This window comes from Pituophis catenifer, unplaced genomic scaffold (genome assembly GCF_029215685.1).
Source record: "Pituophis catenifer annectens isolate HBS135680 unplaced genomic scaffold, rPitCat1.0.hap2 SCAF_6, whole genome shotgun sequence".
In the NCBI taxonomy this organism is placed as follows: Eukaryota; Metazoa; Chordata; class Lepidosauria; order Squamata; family Colubridae; genus Pituophis; species Pituophis catenifer.
This window is the reverse complement of record NW_027256886.1, coordinates 21,356,722-21,369,429: the sequence shown is the minus strand read 5'-3', so window position 1 is coordinate 21,369,429 and position 12,708 is coordinate 21,356,722. Positions and strand designations below refer to the sequence as shown.

General features: G+C 38.1%; 1 protein-coding gene across 1 annotated transcript in view; it reads left to right on the top strand.

The window, feature by feature from the left end:
* GFM1 (G elongation factor mitochondrial 1) overlaps positions 1-12,708 on the top strand; it is a 45,729-nt gene that overhangs the window by 6,208 nt on the left and 26,813 nt on the right. The window contains exons 6-9 of the mRNA XM_070946374.1: positions 2,068-2,218; positions 9,013-9,167; positions 11,988-12,072; positions 12,249-12,386. Coding sequence (XP_070802475.1) covers positions 2,068-2,218; positions 9,013-9,167; positions 11,988-12,072; positions 12,249-12,386 — 529 coding nt within the window. The remainder of the gene's footprint in view (positions 1-2,067; positions 2,219-9,012; positions 9,168-11,987; positions 12,073-12,248; positions 12,387-12,708) is intronic.

Below are 12,708 nucleotides of genomic sequence, written 5' to 3'. Positions count from 1 at the left end.
TAATATGTTTGGCTTTGCCTAAGCAAGAATCCATATATATTGTGATTTCTATTGTGATGGAGGTTTATAGCTTAAGATTCAATTTGAAGCTTGCCATTCTGGTGATTAAAACAAACTGTGTATTAGATTGAACCTGGTCATTCTTCCTCCAGTCCACCTGTCATTGGAAATTTCTGATGTTGATTTTAACCATCACAAGAGGTTGCATTGGAACCTTCCATGGGTAACCAACATCAGGAAGGAGCCTCATCTTAATCAGATTTTGAAGTGTGTTAGAAAGGCTGTTAGCAAGCTCTGTTTGTATTTGTTCTGACCCAGCCTTCGCAAGTAGTGATAAGACATTTACTCGTGAATAAAACAAATCCATTTTGTACTCGTGAGTAAAACAAACAGGACAGTAACACTCTTTTATTCACATGGATAAACAAAAAATCAAACATACGTAGTCCCAACAAACCTGGGTTTAGCCAAGAAATCCAAACCGCTTGCTGTAGACTAGAAACAAATGGTTGTCTTTGAGAACCGGCCACTCCCAAACCCCTCCTATTTATTTCCCAGCCAGAGAGGGGCTGGCTATCGTTGCGTCTGCCTCTCCCTGAGAGCCGGCTTATTGTTTCCTTTGCTCTCCTCTCCTTTTCTCTCTGCGCATAAAGCGCATCTGGGATGGGCCCCATCTGTTCCTCCCTCTCACTCAGCTCAGGTGTCTTCGGCAGCTTCCTCTCCACCTGGGGGAGGACGGAAGGCTTTGGCTGTGCCTCTGTCTGATGCTGTTTCCTTATCAGAGCCTTCCAAAGGCTCTGAAGCTGGCCCAGGCTCTCCCTCCACCTCCTCCTTGGCTGACTCTGCAGCCAGCTCTGCTGGCAGCCGATGGGCCACAACAGAATTATTCAGTTTAAATTTAGTATGTGTATAATGCTTTTGTTTGGATTTCACACTAAACCTTATTTTAGCATGACATAATTGAGGTATAGGAAAGCTAATGGTTATGTGTCAATGAAGATTCTCAGTCATCCAAGTTTATCCAGGGTAAAGTTGTCTGAAGATTGAGTTATGGCAACTGGACTTATTTTTCTTATTAGTTTGAGATGTTTTGCTGCTCATCCAAGCAGTTTCATTAGTCAGAGCAAGTTACTTTGGAAAGGAAACTCCTGAGGTTGGTGTGGGAGGAGTTGGTGCATTCTAATGGATCTCTACCCAACTAATTTGCTCTGATTGGTGAAGCTGCTTGGATGAGCAGCAAAAAGTCTCAAATTAGAAAAAAAAATCCAGTTGCAATTACTCAATCTTCAGACATAGTTACGTGCTTCCCCATTTTTTTTTTCTATTGGGAAAGAAGAGTTAACAATATTTTTGTTACCTTTTACAATTACATTGTTAATGTTGACCAATGGATTAACTGTGGCTAGTTTTAAACAAATCGAAATTAATATTAAAGATCTCTACAATGCAGTAAACCTTGTTGAGCAAAAACAAATAATTCCAGATTCTTCATTCTTGAAAGAGGGATATGGACCTAGTCATGACTCATTATGTAGTTTGATGCTTTTTGATCTAAGCCTTAATCCATTTATCTTTGGAAAAGTGAGAAATTGGGAGGAAAAAGCAGATTATCCCATGTTCTAGATGTCTTAATTATAACAGATTGGTGCATCGCATCCACATTGGCTTCAAGACCTGTGATGTCTTACTGATTAAATACTGGATTTGGGTATTCAATAATGATTTCTTTTTACTGGCTAACAAAAAAGCTGCAGGAAATCAGAAGAGCAGAGCAGCTGGAGCATGCAGAAATTAGTTTGTAGATCTAAAGCTTCCTATTCATTTCCTTTAGATAAAATCACCAAAGGCTGAATAGCTGTAGATTTGAATAGTTGGTAATTTATAAAATCACATTCATAGTGCTGGGGTTTCCTAACTTGGAAAAAATTAAATGAAGATGAAAATTAAAACTTATCAGTATGTGTGCTGCTAGGGACCATAAATCTTTTCAAGCCAGCTGTCCAAAATACCAGATTGTAGAGTCGAAGCTGAATATTGATGACCTTTTTATTTTTCCTGTTTCTGTAGCCAGGTTGTTAAATACGATGATATCCCTCCTGAGTTCAGAGCAGAGTCCTCAGACCGCCGCCAGGAACTGATTGAATGTGTCGCAAACAGTGATGAAAAACTTGGAGAGCTTTTTCTTGAAGAGAAAATCCCAACAGTGACTGATTTGAAAGTAAGAGAATGTAATCGTTCTTTTCTTTTTTGAAAACTTACTAAAGGCCTTTGGAGTAAGCATTTCTACTATTAGTGTAGAGCAGCATTATGCATAGGCAAAAGCAAAACAAAATAGGTACTTTCATAGGAATCGTTGAAGAATAAGGGTAAAAATGATTTCATACTCTACAATTTACTTAAGTTTAGTGCTTTCTGAAACAGTGATAACATAGAGCGATTTGAGTATTTGAAGTATTTTTTATTTTCTTAATCTTAATAATGTTTGAATCCATACACACAGGCACTCAAATAACTGTAGCGATACTGTGTTTCCCTGAAATAACTGTAGCGATACTGTGTTTCCCTGAAAATAAGACCCTGTCTTATATTTTTTTGAACCCTGAAATAAGCGCTTGGCCTTATTGCCATGCACTCAAAAGCCCAATTGGGCTTATTATCAGGGGATGTCTTATTTTGGGGGAAATGGTATAAAGTTTTGGGGAAATGATATATACTCTGACGGTGAACTTTTTCTGGGTCTCTGCTACTGGAGATTTCAGCCGTTGTGTTGCCATTTAGAAAAAGGTTCCTTCTTTTTTAAAACAAAGGTAAACAAAAAACTTAAACAGTGGCAGTTTTCTTGACCTTGAAACGTAAGAATAGAGGTAGTACTAATTCATATAACAATATCTGAAAATTTACAAGATAGTTGAGTTTCTAAGCACTCTTCACCAGGCAGAAGCAAATTGTTATGAGGCAAAATTGACAGGAAGAGGAGGAGGAAGGAAAATGTGGGTATGTTTGAGCTATGTTTGGACTAGGTTATATTTTTACATAGAGTGGAGAGCCAGGATACTTACTATCTACAGGGACGGTGTTGAATTACACCAGGGACTTTGAAATTGGATGCATTCAGGGCCAGGCATAACATCGTTCAATTCCCTGCTATTATTTGGCAAGTATAACTGGGCACTCTTACCCTTATGATACCAGCAAGATCAAGAAAATTTAACATGTCAAAGGACATCAAAACCTTTTACTAAATTTATCGGAGAGAAAGGACTACTATACACCCATCTTTTACTGTCTGACTTAAATCACCTACACAATAACCAAAGTGGTTAAAATAAGGCAACAACTAATATTAAATGTAGTGGAACAATCTTTCTTTGAATTGTTGGATTTTATCTGGTTTTATCAATTTTATCTATTGCTGATCTCTGATTGTAAATAAAGAATCGGATTGGATTGGATGGAGATCATGGATTACCTGCAGCCAGGCCCAGATTCAATCCAAGTATCTTCAAAATGTCAAGGCTGACATGGACTTCCTTAGATTTCTGTTGACAGTACTAGACCACATAGACCAAATGCACATTTTGAATAGAGAACTATAAGATTTGTATACCAATGCTCAGGCTTGAGAAATTCATTTGCTTTGGAGTAGAGCCTAGAGCAGTGATGACTAATCTTTTCTGGATAGAGTGCCCAAAGCGCGCATGTGTGCCTGCGAATGTGCACGTGCCCAAACCCCCAAAATGCAATGAGCATGTGGACCCCATGCATGAGGCCCACCCCCACGCATGCATCCCCGCACATGCGTGTGCGGCCCCCTGCACAGGACCCACCCCTGTGCATGCGCGTGTGGACCCTTGCACATGCCCAACCCACCCACCCCGCATGTGCGGCAGATACCTGAAGATGAGCTGGCTGGCGGGAGGCGCGTGCACATGTGCGGCAGAGCTGAACTGGGGCAACGATTTGTGTGTCCACAGAGAGGGCGCTGCATGCCACCTCTGGCACGTGTGCCATAGGTTCACCATTATGGGGCTAGGGTGTTCACAAAAACAAGCCTTTTTAAAATGTTATTTTAAATTCCTAAAACTTCAGTGGTGGGGGTTTTTTTTGGGGGGGGGGGCAGCCTGTTCTAAAAATATGTCAAATTGTATAGTACTCAGAGCAACAGCTGCCAGTATTATTGTGGTGGAATTTAGGCATGTCTCTTGATTACCAGTTAAAATTTCAGTCAGATACCCCTCTTTCCAGTTGTATACACCATCCTAAATTTCCACTCAAATGCAAGGATATTAATGCAACATGGTGATAATAAGTTGTTGCATTGATGCTGGTGATACCCAGTGATATTTCATATAGATCCTATAGTTTATTTCTGTGTTCTGTTGGCATGCTCTACCTGCCATTCACAGTTTAATCTGCTTCACTTGTTTATATTGAGTAAATAATTATCTGACTTAGTTTCAGCTATAAATTAAGGTTGCCAAGTTAGACCATGAATTGCTCAACCAGCAAGAGGAAACATGACTGGATTGATGTTTGAAAGTTAAGCTTTCCAAGTTTAACACTTTTCTTGCAGGTTAATTGTAAGGGAATATATATGAGAAGTTTTAAAATTCTGGAAAATTTTAGCAGAAAGTTATGACTACTGACTTTTAATACTGCAATAAATAACAGAACAGAATAAGAGTTGGAAAGAACCTTGGAGGTTTTCTAGTCCAATCCCCTGTTCAGGCAGGAAATCCTATACCATTTCAGACAGATGGTTATCCAATCTCTTCTTAAAAACTTCCAGTGTTGGAGCATTTGCAACTTATGGAGGCAAATTGTTCCACTGATTAATTGTTCTAACTGTCAGGAAATTTCTTCTTAGTTCTAGGTTGCTTCTCTTCTTGATTACTCTCCATCCACTGCTTCTTGTCCTGCCCTCAGGTGCTTTGGAGAATAGTTTGACTCCCTCTTCTTTGTGGCAACCCTTGAGATATTGGAATACTGCTATCATGTCACCCCCAGTCCTTATTTTCATTAAACTAGACATACCCAATTCCAGCAACCATTCTTTATATGTTTTAGCCTCCAGTCCCCTAATCCTCTTTGTTGCTCTTCTCTGCACTCTTTCTAGAGTGACATCTTTTTTTACATTGTGGCAATCAAAACTGGATGCAGTATTCCAAGAGTAGTTTTACCAAAGCATTATAAAGTGGTATTAACACTTCACATGATACTGTAGGTGGTTGATGCAGCCAGCATTCATTTGTTACTACTTTGAATGTAGAAGTATTGTGTTTTATTACTTTTAAGAGCTGAACTAAATTGTAGCATTAGAAAGTATATGTGTCTGCAATATCTTTCTCATGACATTTTCCTGCTATCCATGGAAGCATTAAGCTTTTGCAACCAGTCATTAATAGCTACAAATGACTGGAGGGTAAGGAAGCTGCCTGAAGGAAACCAGCTGTTTAGTGTGATAGACAAGGTTGTGACAGAACTTAAGAGGTCATCATTTCCAGTCTTGCTTTCCTGTCTAATGAGTAGAGGTATGATATTGGAACTTAACTATTGATAGTTGTTTCCCAGAAAACACATACTGTTCTGCTGAAAGACTATTTTATTGCAGGTTTATCCTTGACAGTTTACTTTTAATTGCTTCCTCTAATGTATAAATTGAGTAGTGTAAATGGAAACTGTGTCACCACAGCTTAACTAGCTTAGTTTATGACTGATTTGGCTTGAAGACTTGATGAGCCTGGAAAATACAGGCTCTGGTATTTGGAAGTCATCTCCTGTTATCCTTCTTAGAATTTGATGATTTATAGTCTGGGAAACTGTTGCATGCTGTTGGTTATTCAATTTGCTGCTTGATCCTGTCTCTGGCATGACAATTAAAAGGTTACGATCCATGTTAAACTCTTACATAATCATTTGGTCCCAAGGTCGTATTATACTCCAGGATTTCGGTTGGAGAATTAATTTTGAATCTCCACCTCAGTTGAGAATTACTAAACTTCTTTCAGTACTTCAGTATTTAAATACTTTAAAAATCCAGCAGAAATATGTACATGCTGATCTTAAATATGTTAGTGTTAAAGTAACTACTTAAATTCAGTAAAATCCTCAATGGACTGAAGTCTTTCGTCTTAATTTGAAAAATGTTCACCCCACTCACTAAATTACTTGTGCCTTTTCATCAATGTAAAACTAAAACGAGTGCAAAATAGGATGAATTCTCTTCAGCCTATTTCAATTTTAAACATGTTTTGGTTCTTCACATAATGCACAACTAGCTTATAGAATTCGTAACCACAAAGACGGAAATGGATGTTTTGCTTAGGTTACATTAAAAAGAGATTAAATGATTTCATGGAGACTAGATGCCTATGAATTTAGGAGGAAAATGGGTTCACTCAAATATCCATTTTTCTACAAACTCAGGTCATTTTGTAAATTCTCAGGATTATATAAATTTGTGCATTACATCATTTTAGTTCTGAGCGTGGGATCACTAAATGCCTGTCAACTTTCACATTGCAAAGAATGGTAAACTGCCAGTTGACAATGAAATAATTAAATAGGAAAACACCAAGAAGATGCAAGAGTGAAAAAATGAAATTGTCCAGTATTGGTTTAAAATAAGATGTTCTTCAGCATGTAGGCATTTTTCAGAAGGAAAGTAAGAAAAAAGGATACCATTTTCTACTCCCTACTTTCCAGTATTGTCATTGCTGATTTGGTGGTGGTAATCATAAACTTGAAATTTGACATATAATTAAAACTTCTTATCTAGTCTATTTTCAGCTCTGACTAGTAATTGCTCTCCATTATTTAAATACAGCCTTTTCATCACCTGATCCTTACTACTTTTAGCACAGCTATGGCCTGAATAGTACCATATGTCTCATCTTCCTTTCCAGATGAAACCTTTAGCAGGATTGTTCCTTTTGGCAGCTAGAGATAACAAACATTTTGCTATGGCTTCATGCTGTTTGTATTTACTTCTGTTACCTGGGTGCTGTAATAAAACTTCCACATTCACACGTCTTAAAATGCTTGCAATAAAATCAAAGCAAAATTATAGCCTTTTGTGCTGTATTTATAAATTGCAGCATCATAGAACTGTAGGATATAGGAAGGTAACTTAAGACTGTTGTTCAGAACAGGAGCATTTCTTATTTTATGCAGATATTTCTTTCAGATCAGTTCATTAAAATAAAAGTGTACATTATTTTAGCCTGAGTTTTGAAGTATTACAGTCATCTATATTTTGCTGCTTAGTAGATGAAAAATACTTGGGTCTCCTCCATCACAGCATATACCATAGCTAGCTGATTTTACATTGTTTAATAGATTTGAGAAAGACTAAAGACTGGGCTTATTTGAGCTAATTTGTTCACAGTGATTAATGTTTACACTGGCAGCCAGCCAGGTGATCTAGATTATTTTTATGGAGAAACTTGCTGGATGTTTATTTTTAGCAAGTCTCACAGGAGGTGGCAGCACTAAAACAATTTTGGCTGAGCTAAAAAGGGTGAGCAGGAATTTTCAAGGCTATAGACCAAATTTGGAAAATAAAAAATATGAGATTGTATGAGGCAGTAGAAACAATTCTGCATTACTGCCTGGAAAGTAACATGGCCACTTAGTCATCAAGAACCAAGCTCTCCTTGTTTATCAAAGGGCAGATGCTTAAATTACTGTCTTTGTGTTCATATTATATAATTTGCTGCTGAAATGTAAGTCTGGCTGTTGTGCCACACTGAGAAGGAAGGTAACAAAAGTAATTTGTCAAAGTATAAGGGCAAGGATGGGAAGTTGAAATGGATGGAACAGGAACAGATTTTTCTAGTTGGGAGAACGGTCTCTTTCATAGATACCCTATGCAAGGGGCAAAAAGAGGTTTGAAATTTAAGAGCTTAACCTGGACATTTTGAGAGTTAGCTCTCCTGGTAAGAGGGAAACAACTGATATCTGATATATTTGTTATCGGAAGAAGAAACAGGTGGAAAAATCAGGCCTCCTATTTGAAAGAGAGCCCTGCATAGTTCATGCAGGAGAAAGAGATACAAGAATCTGAACACTGATTTCACCATAACTAGGTCTTGAATTTGATATACGGAGTCATTGGAATTTTTTGTAGTAACTTCTTAGCCTTTCAAGAAATGAAATATCTACCATAACTTCCTAATTTATTGTGTTCTTGTTTAATTGGTTCCCATCAAGCTGTCAGGAGAAGCTTGACAAGGCTTTATATTTTGAGGCTTTAAAGATGCTAGCTTTAGTAAACCAACAGGTATTCAGAATCTTCATTCTCCAACTTCGGATATGAATCATTGGCTCCCATGATTGATAAACAGTATCAAATCATAGGACTGAACAAGCCTAGATTCAGTGGGTAGGATTTTGAGTTTCTGAACTGACTTTTGCTTCATTTCATAGGCCATTAGATAGGATATCTTGCTCTAAAACCCACATCCCCTCAGTTGATACATTAATGGCTCCAGCAATGTTCTGAGCTGAAGCTGAGCTCATTCTTCAGCTTTTCTTGTCTTCTCAGTCCTCTGTTCAACTTATTGAAGCCCAGAACTCCTGTACAGAACTTCTTTTTGTTTACTATGGTTTTTTTAATCCTTCACCCCATCTTTAATCAGATTTTCCTATTACAGGTAGTCCTCGACTTATGACCACAATTGACACACTAAATGAAGTGTTGTAAGTCAAGGACTACCTGTACAATCCAAAGGGAATTCCATCAAGAAGAAGAAAAGGGTAATAAGTGCATTCTGAACAGACTTAGCTATATCTTGAGAAATGGGGAGAAAAAACCACCTCAGGGAAGTTTTTTGTTTTTAAAATGAACATATGCCCAATCTAAAAGATAAAGAACTTATTGCCAACCATGCTGAATGAAGCAACATTTCTGCTATATTTTTCATATGCCAAGAGTCAGATTTTTGATTTGGTGGGGCAAGTGGATGCAACCAATTGTTAATAACGAAGAATAAATGTTGTGATACTTCCTAGCTTGCAGTAAGAAGAGCGACACTCAGTAAGACCTTCACACCTGTACTGCTTGGAAGTGCTCTGAAGAATAAAGGGGTACAACCTCTATTGGATGCTGTTCTGGCGTATCTCCCAAATCCATCAGAAGTGCAGAATTATGCATTATTGAACCAGCAGTAAGTACTAAGAATGAATGGATATTGTATTTCTTGATATGGTTCCTCTTCAGATGGGATTGCATGGTTGGGAATCTGGGAATTTGTAATTCTAGCTCATCTGGGAGAGTACCAGATTATGGAAAGCTGATCTAGTTTTTATAGACCTTTTCCTAAACCAGGGGTCAGCAACCTTAAACACTCAAAGAGCCACAAAGGTCCTAACCGGAAACTCTCCATTCAATTCTGGAGCCGACCGGAAGTCCAGTTCCCCCACCATAGAGACTCTTCCTAGTGCAATGTCCTTTTTCCCCTGCTGACTGGAAGTCCGGTTCCCTCACCATAGAGTCTCCTCCTAGCGTGGTGTCCTTTTTCCTCTACCTGCCCTAACCAAAAGCTCTTATCAATTATGGAGCCGACCAGTGACAGAGCTGCAGCAGAGGGATGAAAGAGCCACATGCAGCTCCAGAGCTGTAGGTTGCTGACCCCTGTCCTAAACAAACATCACCGCCAATGACTATATACCATTTATACCTTGGAGATGATGGATAGAAACTAGATAACGCAATTTGCTTTCTTATAGGATTTGGACTATTAATATTACTTAAACTAAAATATATTACTCCAGTTATCATTGACATTCATACATATAAAACTATTTTCCTATTCAAATTTTGGGGAAAGCTGCATTAAATTTCAAGTCAGTGTTAGGGCATTTGATGAATAAGTGGGTTAACCATTTTCCCAATAATGAAGAAATATGCAGATGTTTGGAACTAGTAATGTTTTTTAAACACTATTTTCTCAGGCTCTGAGAAGTCCATGGCATAGAATCACTTACTACAATTCTTTGTTTCACAAAACCATTTTCCTTAGCATAGAGACATGGTCATTTTATGATATCCCAGGGTATAGAACATTCTTCCCTGAGAAATGCCTACAAATTGACAGCATGATCTTGACTCTACCAGCTGCTCAAAGACTAAGAAAAAAAGTTAAGAGTCTGAAATTCCAGTCAGTATTGTAGTACCTATAGTTCTCTCTCTTTCTGTTGAACATAAACATGAGAGATATCCTTAGATCTGTAGTACTGCAGAATTTCTCGCCTATAGATAGAGGATATGACTTGGATAGTTTAGCAGGAAATAAGGAGAGGCTAGATTTGTCACCATGTTTTTGTAAAAATAAATTTGAGATCCATTAACATAATAATATAACTTTATTGTCATTGTATGTGTAAACACAGTATACCCATACAATGAAATTCACTTAACACCCAAAGACCAGGTCCAACACACATAACAATCCCCAAACACCCCCCACCCACCCACCACAAATTCCCCATCCCTAAACCACCCAAACATCCACACAACAGACCAAGTAATGTCCAACAGCTCACTGATGGTGGCCCTTTAGTTCATTGTTAAGTGCACTGCAATTGTGGCTGATCCAGATTTAAAGCATGCTGTTGGCTGAAGCTTCAAAGTGGCCCCCGTTTAAAACTGAAGTGGCTACCACCGAAGCCTGGAAAACCCAGCCAAAATACTGTGAAGTATGCCTCATGTTAAGAATACGTATACAATCATATTCTGAACTAATAGATTCATTGGTGAAGCCTGTAGGTGGGGACAAATAAAAAAACTGGATTGCTGGTGGTTATTGATCTTAGTGATAAATTAGTGAAGACTTCAGATTGGATTGGATTCAGAATGTGCGGGAAGATAAATGCAACACCAGCCTTCATTCATTAAAGCAACACATTGGACTTCAGCTGAAGCCATACCCTCCTGGAAACAGATGCAGCTGCTTTAAGGAGTGAAGTTCTGTATTTATACTCCTCTTTGATTTGAAGCAGCCCTTCTGAATCAAATCAAAAGCATTGCACAACCCATTCAAACAGCCGTATCATCTGCTGTTGCAATGGTAGAATAGAATAAAATAAAAAATTTTATTGGCCAAGTGTGATTGGACACACAAGGAATTTGTCTTGGTGCATACGCTCTCAGTGTACATTAAAAAAAGATACATTCGTCAAGAATCATAAAGTACAACACTTAATGATAGTCATAGGGAAACAGTAAATATAAATCTTAAAGATACCAGCAACAAGGTTACAGTCATACAGTCATAAGTGGGAGGAGAAGGGTGATAGGAACGATGAGAAGATTAATAGTAATGCAGACTTAGTAACTAGTTTGACAGTGTTGAGGGAATTATTTGTTTAGCAGAGTGATGGCGTTCGGGAAAAAACTGTTCTTGTGTCTAGTTGTTCTGGTGTGCAGTGCTCTATAGTGTCATTTTAAGAGTAGGAGTTGAAACAGTTTATGTCCAGGATGCAAGGGGTCTGTAAATCATCTGCTGTTGCAATGGTAGCTAGTATAGATGAAGCTTTTTATAATAGTTCATCATTGGCCAAGAGAGTAGATTACATTAATCTTCCTGTGTTGATGTTCTTTCTATGAGTTACAATGTAAAGCACTTGCAGATGTGCACAAAATGAAGGCATTGTTTTGGGAGGGCATCTCCTGAACACTGGCTTTATAGCTTTTCACAGTTCTTTCAAATGCAGGATCTGTCAGACACTAGAATAACTGGTGTCTGTTGACAAAGCTTCTTCCATACCATCTCCAGTTCTCTTACGCTACCATTGTCCAACTCCACAGAACCCGATAGTCAAAACTACATAGTGCTCAAATGCTAATTCTTCATCTTGCATAGGTCTGCATAACTTGTGATAATGTGCATTAAGTTACTATGTACATTAAAGCTCCACAACAATAACGGATTGATAAAAATACTTTTAAAATACTGGCATTTAAACTAAGTTTTATTTTGCTAAAGGGATAATCCAGAAAAATCCAGGATTTTGCTAGGTTATTCCAGAGATGATTCCCTGCCATTTTTGGGCCTGGCATTTAAACTTGAGGTAAGTTTGCATTTTTTATTTAATAAAATAAAATATGCAATTATCAGAAAGGTATTTCCTCTATGAAAATCAGTGTGGCTGTTACACCTAGTAGATGCTTGATACATTACATTATTTGGAGTGAAAGTCTTACAATTCTTTTAACCTTCTGAGCTTTTGGTTTTTGCTACTTCCAGGCTGGACGTTTTGGGCAGTTGACATATGTTCGTGTTTATCAAGGGATGCTAAAGAAAGGTAGCTATATCTATAACACCAGGACTCAGAAAAAGACACGGGTACAAAGATTCGCCCGCATGCATGCAGACAAGCTGGAGGTGAGTGTGGTGTTAGGATATGCCATTTCCAATTTATGCAGACTTTTTTTCAGCAAGTGAAACTCTCCTCCTTAATAAGCAGAAGTAACTCAGGATGCTGTTGAGATTGAGATACAGATTGAGTCTGTATCAAAGCAAGGATATTGAAGAGAAGAGTCCCTTATCTGCACAGTGGGGATTCGGTTCTTAAAACACTCACTTTACATTTTCTTTTCTAACTATGTGGAATATTCTCAGTTTCTCCTCTGGTCACTTCTGTCATAGAGTAATAAACAGCAAGTGTCCTGAAAGATGAGAACCACTTGGCTTTCCCTTGGTTGTC